The following is a 26,370-nucleotide window of genomic DNA, read 5'->3' on the forward strand; positions in this document are numbered from 1 at the left end:
CACATATTGAAGAAGGGCAAGGGGGGCGGGGGGAGAGAACAGGAGAGGAGGGGGGAGAAACGAGAGGTTGTGGGGATGTTGAGACTGTCACTGACCCAAGGACCTGGATTTATGTGGGTTTGTGGAAAGCTATTTGACTGAATGTTATGTATCGCCAGAACGATGAGAGTGCATATGGAGCATAGATTGGTGGATTTAAACCGAGGCGTCTTTCTCTTTTTGTTCTAAATATATATTTTTTTGAAATAAAAGAAAAAATAGAGCAACAAAAGACTGATTTGAGAGATCATGGCCAGATTCCGCAGAAAAACCTGCATCGCCTTATCTCTCTTCACACTCTTCATTTTCGGCACTATGATGGGTTTGAAGACACTGAAACCGACCGATGGCTTCGGAGAGCTTGGCCCTGGACTTCACAGGTTGCCCTTTGCGGAGCGAGTGGACAGCAGGCGGCCCATCTCGGTCAAAGCCATCTTGATGCTTCCCCCCACCGTGACCAAGGCGAACGCCGCCCACCTGGCAGGTTACCCTCCCACAAACTACGACATCCACATCTTTTACTACGGCTGGTATGGCAACCCCCGCTTCGACGGGAGGTTCGTGCACTGGGATCACCTGCTAGTGCCTCACTGGGACCCCAAAGTGGCGGCGAGTTACCCTAAAGGCAGGCACAACCCTCCTGAGGACATTGGCTCCAGCTTTTACCCTGAACTGGGACCCTACAGCTCCCGGGATCCCCATATCATAGAGGAGCATATGAGACAACTTCGATCTGCAGCCGTAGGTAAGGAGTCTGCAAGCATTACAGTGAGACTGTGTTAAATGCTCGCCAATATTTTAACAATGACCTTGCACACTGGAGTGAACCAAACTAAATTCTTAAAAAGTGATATGATGTGCGTGCAATTTTAAAGATGCATTATTATATAAATTCGGTGTTTTGTCTTTCACCCGTCCTTGCTCCAAGGGTTGGCCGCACTACGTACAATCTTTTTCCTCTGATTTCTATTCTCCACTGCCTGCCCCATAGAGAGGCCAGTCCATGTTCTGAGATTATCCATCCATGCCATTTTAGGTCTCCCTTGTGCACATTTGCCAGGTGCCTTGCCTTGCATTGCCTCCTTTTTTTCCAAACACTCCCCTCCTGCACACATCAAGTGTCCAAAATATGTCAGCTTCCTTAGTATCACTGCCTCAAACAAGTTCCTCTTAACACCACCTTTCTGGAGCACCCACTGGTTTGTCCCCTTGGCCCTCCATGACACACGTAATATCCATCTGAATCCTTTCATTTCAAATGCTCTAATTCGAGCCTTGAGTATTGTATGTATGTGTATTGTGTATTGTTTGTGCATTGTATGTATAATATCAATGTATAACATGTGAGTATATACAGAATGGGCATAACATAATAATGGCTACAGATAAGCATCACTCAGGTTTAACCCTCTAGCACCACATTTTACACAGGTTTATTCCCTGTTGTGCCTTAAAGAAACATAATCAAGGTTTTTGTTGCAGAGTTTGATCACAAATGTAACTGCGGAGGTTAAAGTCTCTTAGCAATGAGGTGAGCTTTGCTAACTCTGAAGAAGAGTAAAGGTCCGACAATGTTTTTCAAATGAAATTAGAAAATGCTGGACTTCCTCAGCAGGCCAGGTAGCGTCTGTGGAGTGAGAGGCAGAGTTAACATTTCAGGTCAATGACTTTGTGTCAGAACTGAGGAAAGTTAGAAATGTGATAGTCTTAAGCAAATGAAAGTGGTGGCGGGGGTGTGGCGGAAGGTGGAAAAAGAACAAAAGAGAAGACCAATGATAGGGTGGAAGACAGGAGAGATTAAATAACAAAAGAGCTGGTGGTGCAGGGCTAAAGGGAGTGGTAATGGAACAAGTAAAGAGACAAAAGACGTGTCCTGACTGGCAGAATGATGAACAGCTGCTGGTCCGAAAGCAAAAACATGGGAACAAGAAGACTAAAACCAAAACCTGCAGAGAAAGGAAACAAAATGGAGGCAAAGATTATAGTCAGAAATTGTTGAACTCAACATTGAGTCTAGAACATTATAGAGTGTCTAACCAAAGGATGAAATGCTGTTCTTTGAGCTTACGTTGAGTTTCACTGCAGGAGGCTGAGAACAGAGAGGCAAGCATAACAGCAATGTGGAAAATTAATATAAAAACAAAAAAACTGCGGATGCTGGAAATCCAAAACAAAAACAGATTTACCTGGAAAAACTCAGCAGGTCTGGCAGCATCGGCGGAGAAGAAAAGAGTTGACGTTTCGAGTCCTCATGACCCTTCGACAGAACTGGGACTGTCAAGTTCTGTCGAAGGGTCATGAGGACTCGAAACGTCAACTCTTTTCTTCTCCGCCGATGCTGCCAGACCTGCTGAGTTTTTCCAGGTAATTCTGTTTTTGTTTTGGAAAATTAAATGACAGGCGACTGGAAGCGCAAGGTCATGCTTGCAGACTGAACGGAGGTGTCCTGCAAAATAGTCGCTCAATCTGTGTTTGGGCGCCCCCCCCCCCCCCCCCCCCCGCCATTGTAGAGCAGGCTGCATTGTGAATACTGTATACTAAATTGAAAAAAACTAGACACAAATTGCCATTTCACCTGGAAGGAGTGTTTGGGGCCTTGGTAAGGGAGGAGAGAGCAAGTAAAAAGGCAGGTGTTTCATCTCTGCACGTGCAAGTGAAGATGCCATGGGAAAGGATGAAGGGGGTATTGGGAGTGACTGAGAAGCTTGACCAGGGCATCATGTTGGGATGTGTCCCTTCAGAATGCTAAAAGGGGAGGGGAGAGGTAGATGTGTTTGGCGATGGCATCATGCTGAATGTGGGGAAATAGTGGAGGATGATCCATTGAATCCTGAGGCTGGTGGGGTGGAAGGCGAGGTCAAGGGGAATCCTATCAAGGTTCAGAGGGGGAGGGGAAAGGACGAGATCAAAAGTGCAGGAAAGAGGACGGGCATGTCTGAGGCCCTGTTAGCCTTGGGGTCGGGGGTGGGGAATTCCTTAGTTGAGGAAAAAGAGCTATCAGGAGCGGGCCCTCGATAATGCCTATCTTCAGCCCTCCAAATTCAATACTGTGTTCAACAATTTCAGACTGTAATCTCTGCCTCCATTTTGTTTCCTTTTCCTCTGCAGTTTTTGGTTTCAGTCTAATTTTTCCTTTGTTTTTGCTCTCAGATAGCAGATGCTCCGCATTCTACCATTCACACCTCCTCCAGACACATCAATTGTTCCTTTACTTGTTCCAATACTACTCCCTTTGGCCCTGCTCCACCAGCTCTTTTGTTATTTAACCTCTGCTGTCACAGGCCTTCCCTTTCGTTCTTTTCACCACCCTCCCTCCCCTTTCACATGCTTAAACCCTATTGCATTTCTCATTTTTCTCAGTTCCGATTGAAGGTCATTGACCTGAAATGTTAGCTCTGTTCCTTTCCCCGCAGCTGCGGCCAGAGCTGCTGAGTATTTCCAGCATTTGCTGTTTTTGTTTCAGATTACCAGCATCCACAGTATTTTGCTTTTGTGCCATGATTTTCACGAGTGCAAGGAGTTAAAAGCTTAAACAATCCAGTACTCATTTTGGAAATGTCTTGATATTTGATTTGAAAGAGAATTTATAGACGTTGACTTAATAATAGTCAATGTGGCACCAAGATTGCAATTCTGCAAATGGTTGGAGCATCTTAAGAAGTCTGCATGACAAAATTTGTAAGCAGACGCTGTGGCTGCTGAATGCGAAATTGCGTAAAACCCATAATAAGATCCAGACCCCCCAGTCCCAAAGACGAGTCAAATTGGACTCGAAATGTTAGCTCGGTTTCCCCTCTCCACTGATGCTGCCAGACCTGCTAAGCTTTTCCAGCACTTTTGTTTTTACTTCGGATTTCCATTAACCACAGTATTTTGCTTTTGTTCCAGATCTCCCTACATGCGTTCAATGCTTGGATTCCTGAAAACAGTGGGGCAGAACTTTTCACTCGCTGTATGGGTGCGTGCCCGACACGCTCGAGTGTAAAATGGGGTGCGATGGCGTCGGGTGAGTGTCCCGATGTCATCGCGCACTTGCACGATATTTTGCTTGGTAGGCACACACATGTGCCGGAGCCGCGCTAACCATTAATTAAGGGGCCAGTTAAGGCCATTAAAAAGTCCATTGATGCCAATGTTTCATTGCCCGTGCAATTTTGCGCTCATTGCACAGGCAAAACGGGCAGGCGGCCAGCCGACAATTTCAAAAACCTCATCCACGGGCAGGATAAACAGGGTCAGCCACATTGCCACTGTGAGTAGTGAGGAGTTTGGTGAATAGTTTGCTGCTGGTGACTTATTGGTATATGACAACTTCATCTCTGTTCGGGGCTCCATAGTTAGCATTTCCAGGCTTCATTTCAGGACTCCTTGGTGTCTCCAAGGACCCCGGAGAATTCAGACCGTGTAGGCCCTTCCAGCCATCAGACAGCCTTCCCTTACCCTGGTAATGGGGATTGTGGTCTCTGCTGGTGGCACCTCCTCCTCTGAGGAAGAGGGGCAGAAGGGAGAGGAGGCCAGGTGTCCCAATGCAGCTTCCAGTGGAGCGACCTATGGGACAAGAGGCGCAGGCACAGGAGACGCAGGGCCAGCTGGCAATACGAGGCAGAAGAGGCCACAGAAAACGTCACTATCCTGCTGCCAGGGTTTACAGACAGCAATGTAGCTATCTCAATATGTCCAAGGTGCAATGCCGAAGGAGACTCCGCCTCTCCAGGGAGACTGTGACCTCCATTTATCAGATGTTTGGACCCGAGATCACCTCCAACTGATTGGGTGGACACCCCATGCCAGTGGCTCTGAAGGTGACAGTGGCCCTCAACATCTGTGTCTCTGGCTCTTTGCAGCGGTCAGTGGGGGATCTGTGTGGAGTCTCCCAGTCAGCTGTCCACAATTGCGTCAAGCTGGTGACAGAAGCTCTGTTCAGGCAGGTCTTGACTTTCATCCATTTCCATACAGATAAGGCCAGCCAGGCTGAGCGAGCCAGAGGCTTTGCAGCAATTGCTGGGTACCCCTGCGTCCAGGATGCAATCGAGTGCATACATTTGGCCATCAGGGTGCCAGCAGGTCAGCCGGCTGCCTTTGTCATGCAGATAATGTACGATCATATGCTGCATATTCTACAATCTGTGCAAAGTACACTGGCAGCTCCCTTGACCCGTATATTTGGAGACACTCCCGGGCGCCGAGACTCTTCAGTGCTCCAGCCTGACTGGATGGATGGCTGCTGGGTGACAAGGGCTACCTGTTGAAAAGGTAGCTCATGACAATTCTCTGCCACCCAAGATCAAAGGCAGAGCAGCGTTATAATAGGAGTCATGCCTCCACAAGGGCAGTGAAAGACAGGGCCATAGGTCTTCTGAAGATGCGTTTCTGATGCCTGGACCATTCAGGGGGAGCACTACCATACCCCTCAGAGCCGGTGTCACTGATAGTGGTTGCATGTTGCACTCTCCACAGTCTGGCAAGTGGGGACCCACTGGAGGAAGAGGATGTTGACATAGCTGCACAGGCCACAGAGGATGAATCCAGTAGTGAGTCAAGAGAGGAGCATGGTGAGGAGAACACTGAGGGTGTGGAGGCAGACCCCTGTAACCTCCGGGGAGGCAGGGACACCTTGATCCAATGTTCCTTCAACTAAGCTGCCAAATACGCGCTACCACCTCATGCCAGGGCTGCCGTCTGTGCTGGCCCTGCCTGGGAGGGAGCGGCCAGTTCCACTGCTGGCATCTCCCCAGTCATCACAGCCACATCAGATGCCATGGTCATTACCAGAGGGGCAGAGGAGCTGCTGTTGTCATCCAAAGTACCCTGAGAGGAGACCGCAGAGATGACAGGCAGCTTGTGCACCAACGTGAGGGTGTTCTGGACCTCCCTGCTCACTAATGGTGGGCAGGCACCTAGTTTGGATCCTGGGTGCCTTATCCATCTCCCACACTGACACTGACCACCTGAGGTCATTGCCTGTGTGAGGGCTTGCAGGTCTGAGCACAACCGCCCCCGGGGAACCCTGATTGCGTTCCTGGAGCTGCCTCTCCATGAGAGTTGCCACTCTCTCAATGGAGGAGGCAGTGCGCTCGACCATGAGGGTCAACGCAATGCTGATGCTCCGGATGGACTCTTCCATAACGGAGGCCATGGCACGCACACCCTCATGGGTCTCCGCCAAATCCTGCCACACACCTCGCTGGACATCCAGCATCTGCCGCCTAATGGACGACTCCAGAGGCACATCATCTGCCTTCGACTCAGCATTGTCCTGGTTTCCAGCAGTCCTCTGACTGCAGGTGCACTGGGCGTTCCCTGCCTCTGCCTGCACCTCAAGCCTTTCATGCTCGGCGGGCCTCGATTGGCCCACCAGTGTGAAATCGCGCTCGGGGGTCAATCGCAGGCGGCGGGCCATTTCCCACCCGCTCCTGGGCCCACCAACCGTTCCCGCCCGCTGAAGTCAAAATTCTGGCCTATGAAACAATAGAGCATCAGGGCCTCAGAATGAAAGGGAAAATTGAGTGAAAAACTAGTCAGTAATTGACATAAGGGAGCCTGGTGCAGTCACAGGCAAGATATGTTAAATGGAGAGCGTGCATCCTCCATCAAGCCTTTTTGTGACAGTAAATCTTGCAGAGCCTTGATCAAACAACTGTGTGATGTGTAAATCACAACCAACAAAGGGCATGATAAAAGTAAAATGAAAACATCCATTTCCCTACAAATTAGAGAACCAGCAAATATAATAATTTCAACTTTGAAGAGAGAATCTGATACTGGATGTACCAGTGAGTTGCTACAATCCTAAACAAAATGTAACTTATAAAGAATTGCTGATTTTTGATGTGTGCAGAAAATGGGATCAGTATATGCCTGAAGGACAGACTGTCAAACCCACGAACTAACAGAATCACAGTTTGTGGTGTTCCAGATAATTGTCTGAGAAAAGAGCTGCCAGTGAAACAAGGCCTTAGCTTATCAGGAGCTGTGAACTAAGAAAAAAAAAACCTTCTGTGCTATAAATTGTAAAATGAGCTTAAATGAACAGTAATCATAAATGCTACCCACCTTCGGGAAAAGGAACTAAGAGAAATTTGTGTGGATGGTATGGTATGGATGGATCAGTATAGATCCAAAAGTTCAATGAGTAAATGGCAAACTACCAAAGCATAATTATTTTCCAAAACAATTGTAGTTACCAACTAAGATAAAAAACAAAATACTACGGATGCTGGAAATCTGAAACAAAAACAAAGATAGCTGGATAAACTCAGCAAGTCTGACAGCATCTGCGGAGAGGAATACAGTTAACATTTCGAGTCCATATGATTCTTCATCAGAGCTAAGGAGAAACAGAAATGAAATGAAATATAAGCTGGTTGAGGGGGGGTGGGACAGGTAGAGCTGGATAGAGGGCCAGTGATAGGTGAAGGCTAAGAAGAGATTGTCAATGATGTCATAGACAAAAGGACAAAGGGGTGTTGACAGTGGTGATATTAGCTAGGGAATGTGCTAATGGTGACATTAAGGGTAGAAAGCAGGACAAGCAAGTGACAGATATCCCAAGTCAGGGTGGGGTAGGGGGAAGGGATCGAAATGGGCTAAAAGGTGGAGATAAAACATTGAATGGAAATATATTTAAAAATAATAGAAATAGGTGGGAAAATAAAAATATATATGTAAAGAAAATATATATATAGAAAAAAATATAAGTTATTAGGAAAAGGGGGATCGGAAAAGGGTGGGGATGGAGGAGAGAGTTCATGATCTGAAGTTGTTGAACTCAATGTTAAGTCCGGAAGGCTGTAAAGTGCCTAATCAGAAGATGAGGTGCTGTTCCTCCAGTTTGCGTTGAGCTTCACTGGAACATTGCAGCAGGCCAAGGACGGACATGTGGGCATGAGAGCAGGGTGGTGTGTTGAAATGGCAAGCAACAGGTAGGTCTGGGTCATGCAGACAGACCGAAGGTGTTCCCCAAAGCGGTCACCCAGTCTGCGTTTGGTCTCTCCAATGTAGAGGAGACCGCATTGGGAGCAGTGAATGCAGTAGACCAAGTTGAGGGAAGTGCAGGTGAAGTGCAGCTTCACTTGAAAGGAGTGTTTGGACCCTTGGACGGTGAGGAGGGGGGAAGTAAAGGGGCAGGTATCGCACCGTCTGTGGTTGCATGGGAGGGTTTGAGGTGTAGGGGGTGATGGAGGAGTGGACCAGGGTGTCCCGGAGGGAACGGTCCCTACGGAATGCTGACAGGGTGGGTGAAGGGAAGATGTGTTTGGTGGTGGCATCATGCTGGAGTTGGCGGAAATGGCGGAGGATGATCCTTTGAATGCGGAGGCTGGTGGGGTAATAAGTGAGGACAAAGGGAACCCTATCGTGGTTCTGGGAGGGAGAGGAAGGTGTGAGGGCAAATGCGCGGGAGATGGACCAAACACGGTTGAGGGCCCTGTCAACCAACGTGGATGGGAAAGCTTGGTTAAGGAAGAAGGAATTCATGTCAGAGGAACTGTTTTTGAAAGTGGCATCATCGGAACAGATGCGACGGAGGCAAAGGAACTGAGAGAATGGGATGGAGTCCTTACAGGAAGCGGGTTGTGAGCAGCTGTAGTCGAGGTAGCTGTGGGAGTCAGTAGGCTTGTAATGAATATTGGTGGACAGTCTATCACCAGAAATTGAGACAGAGTGGTCAAGGAAGGGAAGGGAAGTGTTAGTGATGGACCATGTGAAAATGATGGAGGGGTGGAAATTGGAAGCAAAATTAATAAATTTTTCCAGGTCCAGATGAGAGCATGAAGCGGCACCAAAGCAATCATCGATGTACCAGAGAAAGAGTTGTGGGAGGGGACCTGAGTAGGACTGGAACAAGGAATGTTCCACATACCCCATAAAGAGACAGGCATAACTGGGGCCCATGCAGGTACCCATAGCCATACCTTTTATTTGGGGGAAGTGAGAGGAGTTTAAGGAGAAATTGTTCAGTGAGAGAACAAGTTCAGCCAGACGGAGGAGAGTGGTGGTGGATGGGGATTATTCGTGCCTCTGTTCAAGGAAGAAGCGGAGAGCCGTCAGACCATTCCAGTGGGGGATGGAGGTGTAGAAGGATTGGACGTCCATGGTGAAGAGGAGGCAGTTGGGGCCAGAGAACCGGAAATTGTTGATATGATGTAGGGCATCAGAGGAATCGCAGATGTAGGTGGGAAGACACTGGACAAGGGGAGAGAAAATGGAGTCAAGATAGCAAGAAATGAGTTCCGTGGGGCAGGAACAGGCTGACAAGATCGGTCTGCCAGGACAGTCCTGTTTGTGGATTTTGGGCAGGAGGTAGAAGCGGGCTGTCCAAGATTGGGAGACCATGAGGTTAGAAGCTGTGTAGGGAAGATCTCCAGAGGGGATAAGGTCAGTGACAGTCCTGGAAACAATAGCTTGATGTTCAGTGGTGGGGTCATGGTCCTGGGGAGGTAGGTGGAAGTGTCTGCGAGTTGACGCTCAGCCTCAGCGAGGTAGAGGTCAGTGCGTCAGACAACAGCACCACCCTTGTCAGCGGGTTTGATGACAAAGTCAGGGTTAGACCTGAGAGAATGGAGTCCGGCAAGTTCAGAAGGAGACAGGTTAGAGTAGGTGAGAGGAGCAGAGAAATTGAGATGACTGATGTCACGCTGACCGTTCTCAATGAAAAGATCATCTTCCGATTAGGCATTTTGCAGCCTTCCAGACGTAACATTGAGTTCAACAACTTCAGATCATGACCTCTCACCTCCATCCCCACCCCCTTTCCAATCCCCCTTTTTCCAATAACTTATATTTTTTTCTATATATATATTTTCTTTATATATATGTTTTTCTTTTCCCACCTATTTCTATTATTTTTAAATGTATTTCCATTCACTGTTTTATCTCCACCTTTTAGCCATTTCAATCCCTTCCCCCTACCCCACTCCCACTAGGGCTATCTGTCACTTGCTCGTCGTGCTTTCTACCCTTAATGTCACCATTAGCACATTCCTTAGCTAATATCACCACTGTCAACACCCCTTTGTCCTTGGCAATCTCTTCTTTGCCTCCACCTATCACTGGCTCTCTATCCAGCTCTACCTGTCCCATCCCCCTCATCTCATTTCTATTTCTCCTTAGTTCTGATGAAGTGATACAGACTCGAAATGTTAACTGCATTCCTCTCCGCAGTTGCTGTCAGACTTGCTGAGTTTTTCCAGCTATTTTTGTTTTTGTTGTAGTTACCAATTATCTGGGCTAGTTTGACTAAGAAGCTAACCATTAATGAGACATGGAAGTATTACTAATGGCTGGGTGTGATTGGCAACTTGGAAGTGGGGGTTTGGTTGTGTGTGCTAAACATGTTGATTTAAGAAGATTGATTTGTAGGTTCATACAGTGCAGAAGGAGGCCATTTGGCCCATCATGCCTGTGCCAGCTTTTGAAAGAGTTAGCCAATTCATCTTCTCCACCCTTTCCCTTTCAAACATATTTCCAATTCATTTTTAAAGTTAAGTTGAAGTGTATTGCATCGAGATATTGTATACTGTATTATATTGTATTATTATATTATATCTAAGTGTATTGGACAAGGAAGAGGCAAGAGGGCCTCAGAGTAAAAAGACGACAGAGTAAGTATTAGGAGTTTGGCCTGAATTGGAATTCAGAACTGGTTTGAAATGACCTTTAACCCATTTATTATTACAGGATAGTGAAATCCAATAGTATACGGAACATACGGAACTTGCATGATACGGGAGTTTCTAGAAACTTTGAGGGTCCAGGGCAGTCACAGTTGTAAGAAATGTCTCCAGGTAAACTCACCTGAGCTCCAAGTTACTGAACTCAAGAAACAATTTGAGTCGTTTTATACTGTATTGTGGGAGGTTGGGTTTCTACAGCAAACATTACAGGAGGCAATCACATTACAACTTGGGAGAAATAGTGAGACACAGAAAAAGAAAAGTGGGTGATCATCCCCCCAGGGAAGAAGGAGGATTCAGATGGAGGCAGTTCAGAAAAGCCCAGTCTCCGGATATTTGTGATGGAGGCAGGAATCAAGAAGCAGGTTCATTTCCACGGCTGAAACCCATCCCTGACAAGATGTAGAAACTTATCAGCGTTTTGGTGGAGAGCTGTCATTTGGGCCGGGAACAGATTTGCCGGCTAATTGGTGGCTGGAGGGAGGCAAGAAAAGAAGTGAGTCACTGAAAAGAGCATGTTCTGACTTGCTTAGGCAACCATTGTTGTGACTGCTGTTTGATAATTTTTAAATTTGAAAAATGGAGAGTGCAAACTTTTCACATATCAGAAGACAGATAGAGGCCTGGAACCCAGGATAGGGTAGGAACCTGAGAATCTGTTGAAATATTTTTAAATTTTTCTGTGATGGGTCTGCTCCATCGAGCCTCTTCATTGTCACTTATCAGTTGATCTCCTCCATTCAAAATGCAGCCGACCCTGTTCTCGCCATTCTTCAGCTGATCAACATTGGACAGCTCCTGAATGCGGCCCAGCCCAGTGAGAATTTGGAAAAGATTCAAAGGCAAGCTCTTAATGAGCTCTTTAAGTGTCTCAACTGGCCTGATAGTGACTGTAGGCGAGTTCACTAGCCTGCCCTCCTCCCAATTTCACGAAAATCACCTGAGCCAGGAATGGAAGCGGCAGATCAGCTCACAAAGCGTCAGTGCTACTTTTTTTTGGGGTTGCCCACTTCCATTCTGGCCTGCTCCCAGCACCGAAGAACCGGCCAGAGTCTGAAGTTGTTGATGTTAATGTTGCAATCCTGTCATAATGAAGTGCATGCTCTAGTTGTAAGTGAGAGCAGCTGTTACTAACTGGGGGAAAGGGTAGGGCATTATTCTCAAGTATATAAAAGAACTGGTTTCCACCAGTGTGGAGAGAAGGGAAAGGAAGTCTGTGCTTTTGGGCTTTGTGAATCAACCTATGTTAAGTAGAGACTGACCCCAGATTCTTCCCTTACTCTGTAAATGAGCAATGAATTATAATAGTTGATAGAGTGTCCAACATTGTCTAGCTATGGCACAGAGAAGGATGACAACTTGGGGTAGAACCCACAAACAATGCCCAAATTTAAAATAATCTCAAAAATAATTAAATAGTGAGATCAGTAAAAAGACCTTCACACGGAGCATAGTTAAGCTTTGGAATTTTCTGCCACAAATCATTGTTGAAGCAAGAACCACAACATAAATTCTGTTAAAGGACAGCAGAGAAAGAGGAATGTGAAAGGGAATGGGAAGTGAGTTTGAGAGTGGGGTTCGACTATGTGGCTTGTACATTGTCTCTATGCTGTAACAGTTTATGATTGCAAATCACAGAACAAGAAAAATCAAGTACAATCTATGGAGAATATAGGTCATTGGAGAAACTTTACTTTAGTGTAGCAGTTGAAAGGCAAGTGAACAAGAGCCGCTGGCAGTACTAAAAGCATTACACTACAGTATTCAAATTAAATAATGGAGCCCAGGTGAATGCATTGCCTGGGCAAGATTACAGCAGATTACAGATTCAGCCAACAATAGATTGGGGCTATGGTATCATAGTGTTTATTTTACTGGACTACTAATACAGACGCCTGAACTAATGATCCAGAAACTGGGGTTCAAATTCCACCATAATAGCTAGGGGGATTTAAGTTTAGTTAATTAAATACATCTGGAATTAAAAACTAGTCTCAGTAATGGTGATTGTGAAATATCTGCATCATTATAAAAACCTATCTGGTTCACTTGAGAGAAAGAAATTTGTTGTCCTTACCCGGTCAGACCTATGTGTAACTCCAGGCCAAAGTAATCTGGTTAACTTTTAGCTGCCCTCAGAAGTGACCTAGCAAATTACTCAGTTGTTTTCAAGAAGGCAGCTCACCAACACCTTCTCGATAGCAATTAGGAATGGGCAACTAGTACTAGGCATTCCAGTGATGCACATTTCATTTGAATGAAGAAGAAAAAATTCTTGAGAACAGACTTAACTCATGCAAAGTAGGTGAGTTGCTTACATAACATAGAAACAAAAGACTTGAATTTATATAGTGCTTTTCATGAACACAGGGCATCCCAAAGCACTTTTTGAAGTGTTCACTGTTTCAGGAAATATGATAGCCAATTTGCACAAAGCAAGATCCCACAAACAGCTATGTAACAATGATCCAATAATCTGGTTTTGTGATATTGGTCAAGAGATGCATTTCAGCTAGGACAGTACGGAGAACTCCCCTGCTTGTCTTTGAAATAGTGCTATGGGATCTTTTACATCCACCCGAGGGTCCATAGGGCCTTGGTTTGATGTCTTATCTGAAATATAGCACCTAACTAGAGTGTAGTACTTCCTCAGTACTGCACTGGATGGTCATGCTGGATCAGAGAGCCAGAACTGGCAATCAAGCAATGTTTTCCCTGGGGCTCAGGTGTTTCAGTGCTCTAATGAGTTTCTGGGCTCTCAGCCAAGCCTTAGGGAAAACATTGCTTTATTGACAGCTCTGGCTCTCTGATCTCTTCTGTCAATTGCACAATGTTCATTTACACAAGATAAAGAGGTTTCAAATGCATGCAGTTTCAGATATTGATACTATAAAGAGGGTGGATAATTGAAACTTGCATTGGCCCATAGTAAAAAGGAGTTTTTTTAAGAAAATTGAAAGTTATCAGTAAATGACTGTTTTTTAAAGCTTTTTTTATATATACTATTGTCACTATAGGATTCATTGGATCTATACTGTGTATAGTGGGTGAATGGGCATGCAAGTGCCATGGCTTGGCATGGGGGCATGAGGGACCATAGGGAGTGGTGGGAACCGTATCTCAGCATGGGGAGTCATGAGGGGCTGTTTGGGGCATGAGGTGGCATGGATGGGGCATAGGGAGTGTGTGGGGTGTGAGGGCTAGAGGGCCTTACTTTTTTCAGAACTGGGACAAAATCCCACAGCACCGAGGCATGCCTTTTAAACAGAACTGCCTCAGCACCCAGCAGCCCCTGAGGCTGCCTCCGAATGCTTTCCCAGGTCGGCTGGCCCGACTGCAGTTTGCACCCGACCACCCCACCCCCTGCCCCCAACAATGAAAATCCCGTTTTTCCTGGCACTTTCTCACAAGGCGGGTGGGCCTGAGCCAAGAATTATCCCAACTCTCGCTACCTGCCTCGAGGATGAAAATCCAGCCCAGTAAAAGGGAAAACCACAAGCTTCGAATTTAAAATGAGATTGTAGCCTAGTTTGCTATTGCAAGATACCGCAGCAAGTCAGATCCATTCTGGCAACTGAAACTGAATGAAGCATGTTTCATGTTTCGGCATTTACAGTACTTCTTATAAGAGGTAATTATAATTATGACTGCCCTTTGACATCATTCTGGAAGTTTGTAGTTAAACCACTCTTAACACACAGAGCAGATTAACCCTATCTAAACACTAATGGATGGCAAAATGATGCAGTGTTCATCCAAAGGGGAACATAAAGATCAGAAGATACTTAAAGTTATCGGAAGAATCGACATAAAATTCAGAGATAAATATCTACTTGGAGCCCCTGAGCTGAGTTTGTTGCTGACATCACCGCTGGTGACAATGTTCAATCTGGCAATGTGAAAGTCTTACAAGTACTACACTATCCATACTAACTCCACCAACAAGAGAGATGTGGGGAAGTTCCTAGGCATTATCGATCAACTAGCACATTCACGTCAAATTTTCAAAGGAGAAAAATGTATCATATTTTGCAAAGCTGCGAGAAAATACTGCTGAATGGAGCTAGTTCTTTTACAACAACAACTCTCATTTATATAGTGCCTTTAATCTAGTAAAAGTGCTTCACAGAAGTGTAATCAAGTTAAAACAAAAAACATTGAGCCAAAAGAGACATTAGGACAGGTGGCCACAGAGATAGCTTTTATGGAGAGTTTTAAAGGAGGAGAGAGAAGTCAAGAAGCGGACCTAAGGAGGCAATTTCAGAGCCAAGGCCCTATGTGGGTGGAAGCATAGCTGCCAAGTATTGGGTGAGGGATGTGAGAAATGCACAAGAGGCGAGAACTGGGGAAACGCAGATTTCTCAGAGTTATAAAGCTGCGTGAAGTTACAGAGATAGAGTGGGCCGAGACCATGAATGGAACAGTGGAATAAGAATTTTAAAACTGAAGCCAGGGAACCAATGATGATCAGCAAGCACTGGGACAATGGGTGAATGAGTTAGAATATAGGAAGCAGTGTTTTGAATAAGCAGGAAGAAATGTGGCAAACCATAAAAGGAAATGCTCAGGTAAAAACTGGTTCCAAAGTTCTATGATCCTGAAAAGCCAATAAAGATTCCAAGTGATGCATCACCGGTGGAATAAGTCACTGCAAAAGTGTGATTTATGGCATTAATTCACCGGTACAGATTTAAGATATCCAGAGATCGAGAACAAGCTGTTAATCTTAGCATCTTCCTGTGAAAGTTCATTCAGCCTGTAATGGCTCCAACATTAGTCTTGAAAAGACCCTGCAACAATATTAGGTGGCAAAAGTGAAGGTATCACACATACTGGGCAAATTTTAAGTGCAGCACTGATCCAGCACCAAGAGCAGTAGACTAGAATGCAAATGTTAAAACAGACGAGGGTACTGCATAACAAAAACAGAATTACCTGGAAAAACTCAGTAGGTCTGGCAGCATCGGCGGAGAAGAAAAGAGTTGACGTTTCGAGTACTCATGACCCTTCGACAGTACTGCATGGCTAATGGCTATTGTAGATATTGTAGAAGCTAATCAGAACTCAGAATGAAAGGAATAGGTCCTTTGTTATACTGAAGTAAACAATAATGAAGGATGGGCACACGTAAAACAAGACATGAAAAACTATTAGACTTGGAAAGAGGAATTAATAGTAAAAGATGGAATTATGCAAGTGAGACCATGCAAAAAATATCAGCAAAAGATTCATGAGGGCATACAAGCGAAGAGAAACATAAAAATTGGGTTTAGGGGGTCCTGTTTTCATCCAGAACAATTCAGGACATTGATCATTGTCTAAAATATAGACTAAACCATTGAAGCTCAAATCAACAGTACAAGAGTGTCAGTCCTGTTTTGTTCACTTGGCAAGGGAAAGACTGCTCACTTGTGACTAATTACTATTCCATTTACCCAGAGGTGAGTAAACTGCACAACGTCACTTGCAAAATGGTGATAAATTGCATGAAACCAATTTTCTCCAGACATGAAATACCTAATGGGATACAGTTTGTAAAAGATTACTTCAGGCAGCATGCCAAAGAATGGGATTTCATTTCACACCTCTTCAAGTCCAAATTTTCCGCTGTCAAATGGACTCCTGGAGGAGTCAGTGCACACCGTAACGTAGAAATAATAGGACAGCAAGAGTGATGGGTATGGAACTCCCATAATTTAGTGCGGTACCCTAGTACAGAATGGATTAGCATTCGTACAAGCACTTACAGGAAGACTGATCAGAGCAAATCCACCTGCAGGGAGAATTACTGAAGACTACTAATTCAAGGTAGGTTAAGGCAGAAAAAAGAACAAAAGTTTAAGCAGAAGTAATCTTACACCCAGACATCTCCTGATAGTGCCTGAAAAATAGAATCACAAGTACATGAATACAGAAATATACACCAAGTAGCAAATGTATCCACCATATATACACCAATGTAAGTTGGTGTGATCATACAGAACAAATAGAAGCCATTTGCTTCCACTCCCCTTTCAGGCAATGCACTCTCCATCATAACAATTTGTGGCATAAAGAATTTCTCTTCATTTGATACCCATAATGTAGCTCATAATGTGCTATAAGCATAGAGTTTTCATACCATTAGAGATGGGTTTCTCATGCACGCATATATTTTTTATGTACGATGTATGATTAAGTGCTTTTGAAAGTCGTGGTGACCCAATTCTGAAATGGATTCCAAGCTCTTTCCTGAAAACTAAAATGGTTGCTCTGAGACAATAGATTGCCTCAAAGCTGCTGCCATTCTGTCACCATAGTATCACCAGAAGCCTTAATTTTACCACACTTCTGAAGGAGTTATAGAGGGAGCAGCTTCAAGGAAATTCCCCCAACACTTTCGACTTGCAGGTAAATGTCTCCTCTGTGACTAATACCTGTTGCTTCTATCTTTCCTGGCTCTGTGGCACAGATTGATTCCCAATTCTTGATCGTTAAGTATTAATCTAAGCAGGCCATTCCCCAGGGAGTCCAAAGGAAATTAATTCACCATCCCTCTGTTTACTAAGATGCGGAGAGTGTTAATGCTATTTTTTTGTTAGACCACTGAAGAAATTGCTTCAACTTCAGAGGGGAAAATAGCCATCAATTCCATATGTCTTCCAGTATGGAGCTGTGTCAGCCATGGCTCAGTGCTAGCACACTTGCCTCTGAGTCAGACGTTTGTGGGATCAAGCCTCACTCCAAAAGTTTGAGTACATAATGCAGGCTAACATTTCGGTGCAGTACTGATGGAGTGATGCACAGTTGGAGAAGCTGTCTTCCAGATAGGCCATTAAACTGAGGCTCTACCTGCCCTCTCAGGTGACTATAAAAGATCCCATGGCACTATTTTGAAGAAGATCAGAGATTTCTCCCTGGAGCCTTGGCCAATATTCATCCCCCAAACAATATCACAACACCAGATCATCCAGTTACTCATCGCGGTTTGTGGGAGTTTACTGTGAGCAAGTTGGTTGCTATTTTTCCTAAATTACAATAGTGAGTATACTGCTAAAAAAAACCTACTTAAATGGCTGTAAAGCACTTTGGGACATCCTGGGGACATGGCAGGTGCTGCTAAATGCATCCTTTTTATGTTTGTTACATGAAAGTTGAAAACTCCCTGTGTAATATTAATGATAAGCATCTTAATATGAACTTCATCTGCTGTTTTAAAACAGCCTTTAATGTAAATGGATTGACACATTTGTTAAACTAATGGGCAAAGAACGTTTCAATATATTTGTTACTAATGTCAAGCAAAAACAACATGCATTTGTGTAGTGGTTTAACATAGAATGATGTCCCAAAGCACTTCACAGAAGAATGGTCAAGAAAAATGGGCACCAAGGCAAAAAAGTGGGATCAAATACATCGGGGTTGAATAATACAGTAGAGGGGTTGGGGGGAAACAGATTGCATACTTCCTGGAAACCATGTCAATGTGGAGCCTACATGCTCCACACCAACCTGCTCCATAATCCATGAAGCATTGCGGGACAGACTAATAAGGGCCAAGTGGAACTTCTGCCCCTCATTCTACCACCTTCTGCAGCTGCCAGCCAATCCGATTTGTCGGCAGCTCCATCAGTTCCGGCAGCACCAGGAAGGCAACAGTGGCCACTGCCGCGAATGCAGGGGAAGAAAGGACCCAAGGCCTTGGATCCCCGGAACAGGTAAGTCCAGGGTCTTGAGCTGGGAGAGTTTGGTTAGGTTAGGGAGAGGTGCAGTGGGGTTTAAAGGAGGGACCGGGTCAGAAAGAAGGAGGAGTTCAACCTAAGATGGGCCACCACGCAATCTGCAGAGGGCAGCTCCCAAAGAGTGAATCCTCCCTTCCTTCCCACCCTTTAAGCACTTGAGGTAAAAAAAACCTGGCTTCCCACTCCTGCCACACCAAACCTTTTATGACATGGATAGTTCATTATCAGGGTTAATTGGCTTGATAACAGCCTGAATTGACCCTTAATCGTTAATTTAAAAATGGCAGGCAGGCTGCTGATTTCAGCGCCCGCTCACCCCCTGTATCATGGAGGAGAGCCCAGGGGTACATATGAACATACAAAAATATGAACATGGAGCAGGAGGAGTAGGCCATTCAGCCCCTCGAGCCTGCTGCGCCATTTAATAAGATCATGGCTGATCTAATAGTAACCTGAAATCTGCATCCCGCCTACCCCCAATAACCTATCACCCCCTTGCTTACCAAGAATCTATCCACCTCTGCCTTAAAATTATTCAAAGACTCTACTTCCACTGCCTTTTCAGGAAGAGAGTTCCAAAGACTCGCGACCCTCTGAGTGAAAAATGTTTGCCTCATCTCTGTTTTAAATGGGTGACCCCTTATTTTTAAACAGTGACCCCAAGTTCCAGGTTCTTCCGAAAGAGGAAATATTCTCTCCACATTCACCCTGTCAAGACCCCTCAGGATCTTACATGTTTCAATCAAGTTGCCTCTTACTCTTCTAAACTCCAGCAGATACAAGCCTAGTCTGTCCAACCTTTACTCATAAGACAACTGACCCATTCCAGGTATTAGTCTGGTAAACGTTCTCTGAACTGCATCTAACGCATTTACATCCTTCCTTAAATAAGGTGACCAATACTGTACACAGTACTCCAAAAGCGGGCTCATTAATGCCCTGCACAACTGAAGCATAACCTCCCTATTTTTGTATTCAGTTCCCCTCACAATAAATGTTAACATTCTATTAGCTTTCCTAAAAACTTGCTGTACCTCCATACTAGCCTTTTATGATTCATGCACCAGGACACCCAGATCCCTCTGCACCTCAGAGCTCTGCAATCTCTCACCATTTAGATAATATGCTTCTTCTTTATTCTTTCTGCCAAAATGGATAATTTCACATTTTCCCACATTATACTCCATTTGCCAGATCTTTACCTATTCACTTAACCTATCTATTTATATCTGTTTGTGGCCTCCTTATGTCCTCTTCACAACTTACTTTCCTACCTATCCTTGTGCCATCAGCAAACCATACCTTCAATCCCTTCATCCAAGTCATTTATATAAATTGTAAACAGTTGAATTCCCAACACTGATCCCTGTAGCACACCACTCATTGCGCCTTGCCAACCTAAAAAAGACCCATTTGTGCCTACTCTCTGCTTCCTGTTACACAGGCAAAGTAACACACAGCAACAGTAACACAGGCACAGTAATAGACAGTCACACACAGACATAATAACACACAGACACTGACACACACGGACATGGTAACACGGGCAGACACAGTCACACACAGGCAAAGTAACAGACACAATAACACAGGCACAGTAACAGATACAGTCACACACACAGACACAGTCACAAGCAGACACAGTAACACACGTTGGCAAGGTCACATGCATAGTAGCACGCACATACATGGTAACAAACACACATATGGTGACACACAGACACAGTAGCACACACAGAGACGTTCTCACACACAGACATGATCATACGCACAGATACAGTAACACACAACGACAGTCACACACAGACACAGTAACACACACAGACACACTAACACACACAGATACAGTAACACACAGACATAGTCACAAACACAAACACAGTAACACACATTGCAGACATGGTCACACACAGACGCAGTAACACACATGGATACAGTAACACACAACATAGTAAGATGCACAGACATGGGGCAGAATTTCATGCCTTGCAGACGGGCGAGCGCCCGACCTGAACAGATGTGAAATAACGCTAGATGATGTCAGGCAGGAATCCTGACATCATCCTGCATGCGAGCAATCTTTGGGTCAGACGCACCCGCCATCGGTTAAAAGGCCACTTAAAGCCATTAAAAAGGCAATCGTTCACAATTTCACATTGCCTATGTGCTTTCACGCTCATCGCACAGGCAAAACAGACAGCCGAGCAGTCCGCTTATAACAAAACCTCATCTAAGGGTGGGATAAAAAGGGTCGGCAGCATTGCCAGTGTGAGTAGTGAGGAGTTTAGGAGATAGTTGGCTGCTGGTTGCTTATTTGAACCTGACAGCTTCATCTCCATTCTGAGCTTCAGTCTTAGCATTTCCAGGCTTCATTTGAGGACTCATTGGTGTCTCCAGGGTCCCCAGAGAATTTTAATCATGTGGACCCTTCCAGGTATCACACAGCCTTCTGTTACCCTGGTAATGGGGATTATGGTCTCTGCTAGTGGCACCTCCTCTGAGGAGGAAGAGAGGAGCAGAAGGGAGAGGAGGTCAGGTGTCCCGTTGCAGTTTCCAAGGGAGTGACCTGTGGGAGGAGAGGCACAGGCACAAGGGGTGCAGGGCCAACAGGAAGTCCGAGGTGGAAAGGGCCACTATCTCGCTGCCAAGGTTTACAGGCAGCGATGCAGCTACCTCAATATATCTGAGGTGCAATGCCGCAGGAGACTCCACCTCTCCAGGGAGATGGTGACCTCCATTCTTCATCTCCAACTATGTGGGTGGACACCCCATGCCAGTGGCTCTGTAGGTCACAGTGGCCCTCAACTTCTGTGCCTCCGGCTCTTTCCAGGGCTCAGTGGGGGATCTGTGTGAAGTATCCCAATCAGCTGTCCCCATTTGCATCAAGCCGGTGACAGAAGCTCTGTTCAGGTGGGTAATGGCATTTATTCATTACCATACGGACGAGGCCAGCCAGGCTGAGTGAGCCAGAGGCTTTGCAGCGATTGCTGGGTTCCCCCACGTTCAGGGTGCAATTGATTGCACACATGTGGCCATCAAGGCACCAGCGGGTGAGCCTGGTGCCTTCGTCAACAGGCAGGGATTCACTCCATGGATGTCTAGATAGTGTGTGATCACAGGATGCAGATTCTACAAGTCTGTGCAAGGTACCCAGGCAGCTCCCATGACGCTTACATCCTCAGCCATTCCCAGGTGCTGAGGCTCTTCAGTGGTCCAGCCCAGCTGGATGGATGGCTGCTGGGTGACAAAGGCTATCTATTGAAAAGGTGGCTTATGACGCCTCTCCGCCACCCAAGAACAGAGGCAGAGCAGCGTTATAATAGGAGTCATGCCTCCATACGGGTGGTGATAGAGAGGACCATAGGTCTTCTGAAGATGTGCTCCCAATGCCTGGACCGTTCAGGGGGAGCACAACAATACCCCGCAGAGTGGATGTCACTGATTGTGGTAACATGCTGCGCTCTCCACAATCTGGCAAGGGGGGACCCACTGAAGGAAGAGGATCTTGAGGCAGCTCCACAGGCCCCAGAGGATGAATCTGGTAGCGAGTCAGAAGAGGAGCAAAGTGAGGAGAACAGTGAGGAAGTGGAGGCAGGCCTCTGGATTCTTCAGGAAGTCAGGGACGCTTTGATCCAACACACCTTCAGCTAGGCTGCCAAAGATTTGCTTCTACCTCATGCCAGGGCTGCTGCCTCCATCCCAGATGTTCGAAATGACCCTTTCCTTTGAACCCAAAGTCCACTCAGTGCCTGTGCAATAAAGTTTAGAGCCACTCATGTCCAGTGTTAGATACTGGTGTAGTGAAATCAAGTGAAGCATACTCAGGCCATTCAGATGAAAGCAAAATTTATGTCATTTTGACATTCACAACAAATAAACAGAGCTACAGTAAACATATTATCAACACATGGCAGAACAGAAGATCACCCGTGGACAGTCCCTCTTGTGCTCATGGTGCCTTAAACTTATGTTTGCAAGTGCTGCATCTTGCTGCAGCCCCCTTGGTAGCGGCATTGGAGGCAGCCTGCTGACTGTGATGTCCCGTTGGCCTTGATGATCTTGGCAGTCTTCCTTTGGCCAATGGAGTCTGTGCTGGCCCTGCCTGGGAGATTGGCATCTCCCCAGTCATCAAAGCCTCATCAGATGCCACGATCATTGGCAGAGAGGCAGTGGAGCTGCTGCTGTCATCCAGAGCTCCCTTAGAGGAGCCCCTAGAGACAACAAGCAGATCATGTGCTAGTGTGAGGTCGCTCTGGATCGCCCTGCTCGCCTTTGATAGACTGGCACCTAGCTGGGATACTGGGTGCCTCATCCATCTCCCACACTGACACTGACCACCTGAGGTCAGTGCCAGTGTGAAGGCTAGCACAACCCCAGGAGCCCCTGATTCTGTCCCTGGAGCTATCTCTCCATGAGAGGCACCACTCTCTAAATGGAGGAGGCAGTGCAATCAGCGATGAGGGTCAACGCAGCACTCATGCACTGCATGGATTCCTCCACAACAGAGACCATGGCACACAAACACTCGTGGATCTCCAACAGGTCTTCTCTCACATCCCACTGGACACTCAGCATCTGCCGTCTAATGGATGACTCCAGAGGCTTATCATCTGCCTTCGAATCATTCTAGTCTCCAGCAGTCCTCCGACTGCCGGCGCCATGGGCACTCTCTGCCTCCGCCTGCTCCTCAAGTGAGTGTGAAGTGCCGTCACTGCTGTGCACCGACGTTCCAGCCGATGATCTAATGTCCACCAAGGTGCTGGTAGCTGCACTGGTGCCTGGTTCAGAGAGTATGACGCAGGTGCCTCTGAAAACCGGTGGTCCTCTGGCGTCGAGGGTGGCTCTTCAGGGTCCTGCATTCAAGTGTGTGCTGGCGAATCTAAGGGAGAACAATGATGTCATTAGTTTAAGTCACCATACTGTCACTGTGCCTGCCAGGCACCCTGGTGAAACAATGGAGATCTGCATCAGGGTGCCATCGTCTTTCAATGATCAATGGGGACTCCAGGTTTGAGGCTCCCATTAATGATGTGTTGCATAATCCAACACTCTCACCTCTGTGCACTGCACTCTCACCTTTGTCAGAGACTCCTGCCTCTCCACGACCAACTGACCGAGGTGGGTGGCAGCTCTCCAGCTCCAATGAAACCATTTTGTACTCTCTCAAGATTAGGATGCCTATCCGTGACCTCTCGGTGTTATTATGGCTCCTCTTCTCCTGAAAGGAGAGAGGAGCATTGATTAGTCCACTCTCTACCTGCAGCGCCATTGCAGCCTGGCCAACTCCACCTGAGGAAAATCTCACAGGGCACATCCAAGCCACGGCGCTCGAACTGCAAGACACTCAGTCCAAGCACCCAAGGCTCACCCACTTGGCCGGCTCTGACAGTTGGCACTCAGACACTAACACCCCTGAGCTTCACAAGGGGGATGGCCAGCCCTTAACACTTATCCACACTGATCCACGCCAACTCACACCAATTCACCTTTGCCGAGCACAGCAGGTCATTGAACCTTTTTGTGGCATTACACCCACGTGCACCTCACAATGTCATGGCTGCTGACCTCAGCTGCCACCTCCTCCCAAGATTTTTTGGTCTGGAGCGGTGGCCTCCTCCTGCCATCCGTGGGCACGAGGGTGTCCCACCTGACACCCACCTCCTCCACAGGGACCATGAGGCATTCGTCTGAGAAACAGGGAGACAAGTGCCCACCCAACCTGCCCTCCTGCCTGATGTTTCCTGCCACTGGTGAGGCCATTGCTTCAGTCTCCGGACTGAGTTTAATGATTCTCCCCGGCAGCCTTCAGGGAGCTGCCTTTGCCGGTTTTTTTTATTCATTCACAGGACGTGGGTGTCACTGGCTGGGCCAGCATTTATTGCCCATCCCGAGTTGCCCTTAAGAAGGTGGTGGTGAGCTGCCTTCATAAACTGCTGCAGTGCATGTGGTGTAGGTACACCCACAGTGCTGTTAAGGAGAGAGTTCCAGGATTTTGATCCAGTGACAGTGAAGGAACGGCGATATAATTCCAAGTCAGGATGGTGAGTGACTTGGAGGGGAACTTCCAGGTGGTGGTGTTCCCATCTATCTGCTGCCCTTGTCCTTCTAGTTGGTAGTGGCCGTGGGTTTGGAAGGTGCTGTCGAAGGAGCCTTGGTGAATTGCTGCAGTGCATCTTGTAGATGGCACACACTGCTGCCAATGTGTGTCAGTAGTGGAGGGAGTGAGTGTTTGTGGCTGTGGTGCCAATCAAGCGGGCTGCTTTGTCCTGGACGGTGCCAAGCTTCTTGAGTGTTTGTGGGAGCTGCACTCATCCAGGCAAGTGGGGAGTATTCTATCATATTCTTGATTTGTGCCTTGTAGATGGTGGACAGGCTTTGGGGAGACAGGAGGTGGGTTATTCACCACAGGATTCCCAGCTTCTGATCTGCTCTTGCAGCCACAGTATTTATATGGCTAGTCCAGTTCAGTTTCTGGTCAATGGTAACCCCCAGGATGTTGATAGTGGAGGATCCAATGATGGTAATGCCATTGAATGTCATGGGAAGGTGGTTAGATTCTCTCTTGTTGGAGATGGTCATTGCCTGGCACTTGTGTGGTGCAAATGTTCCTTGCCTCTTGTCAGCCCATGCCTGGGTATTATCGAGGTCTTGCCGCATTTGGACATGGACTGCTTCAGTACCTGAGGCATTGCAAGTGATGCTGAACATTGTTCAATCATCAGCGAACATCCCCACTTCTGACCTTATGGTGGAAGGAAGGTCATTGATGAAGCTGAGGACCCGGCCTGCGGACCCAACCCACCGGGCCACCATTGGACGCAGTGCCCGACAGGACTCCGCTCCCACCCAGCCCTTCCCGACCATTCAGAAACATATTTCATGCTGGGCAGACCTTAATTGACCATCCAATGTAAAATCACAGTCAGGGCTTGTTTCCCATCCACTCTCAGGCCCACCAATCGTTCGCGCCCAACGAGGGAAACATTCAGGCCATGGTCACACAAATAGAAATGGTCACACACACAGACACAGTCACACACACAGACATAGAAACATACACAGACATGGTCACACACAAACACAGTAACACACACAGACATGGTAATACACACAGACACAGTCATACACTCTCACGGTCACACACAGATCCAGTCACACACACAGACACAGTGAAACACACAGACATGGTAATGCACACAGACATGGTCACACAAACAGGCACAGTCACACACGCAGTCACACACGCAGACAGGATAACACACACAAATACAGGAACACACACAGTGGTGTCTAGTTCTGGTTGAATATATTCCTGAAGGTGAATGACCTGCTCCCCCCCACCCCCCACCCTGCCCAGAACACTCTGATCCTGTTCTTCATTGGATCACAGGTTTCATATTTCTGGAATGTAAATACTGATGTATATTTTTCAGATATTCTCACTTTCACCACTTTTATGACACTGAAATTCTGAAGCCAGATTCTGTTCTGTCTGTGGAGCAGAGAGTGTGACTCCTCCTGTGTGGTTCATCCATACCAACCAGCTGGTGAGGAAACTCACACTTTGGTTGAAGTTGATTATCTAACTGCAGACCAATCAGACACAGCTACAGATCCCAATTTAACCCCTGATTGCTGGATAAGGCTAGAGAAATGTAAACCTTATTGGCCTAATGCAACGTCCACCAGATTTAAGCAAAAAAGTAAATAGAACTTTCACCCATGGCACTGTGTAATATTCCTGAGAATTTAATGCATCTCATTCCTTAATCAATGTTAAGAATTGGAAGTTCCCCTCCAAGCCACACACCATCCTGACTTGGAAATATATCGCCGTTCCTTTGGTATCACTGAGTCAAAATCCTGGAATTCCCTCCCTAACAGCACTGCGGGTGTACCTACAACACATGGACTGCAGCGGTTCAAGAAGGCAACTC

At 46.4% G+C, this 26,370-nt stretch overlaps 1 protein-coding gene across 1 annotated transcript in view; it reads left to right on the top strand.

Annotated features, from left to right (window-relative positions):
• Nucleotides 1–288: 288 nt before the first annotated feature.
• maneal (mannosidase endo-alpha like) overlaps nucleotides 289–26,370 on the top strand; it is a 66,161-nt gene continuing 40,079 nt past the window's right edge. Inside the window, exon 1 of the mRNA XM_041213477.1 lies at nucleotides 289–784. Coding sequence (XP_041069411.1) covers nucleotides 289–784 — 496 coding nt within the window. The remainder of the gene's footprint in view (nucleotides 785–26,370) is intronic.

This window comes from Carcharodon carcharias, chromosome 19 (assembly GCF_017639515.1).
Source record: "Carcharodon carcharias isolate sCarCar2 chromosome 19, sCarCar2.pri, whole genome shotgun sequence".
NCBI classification, from domain to species: domain Eukaryota; kingdom Metazoa; phylum Chordata; class Chondrichthyes; order Lamniformes; family Lamnidae; genus Carcharodon; species Carcharodon carcharias.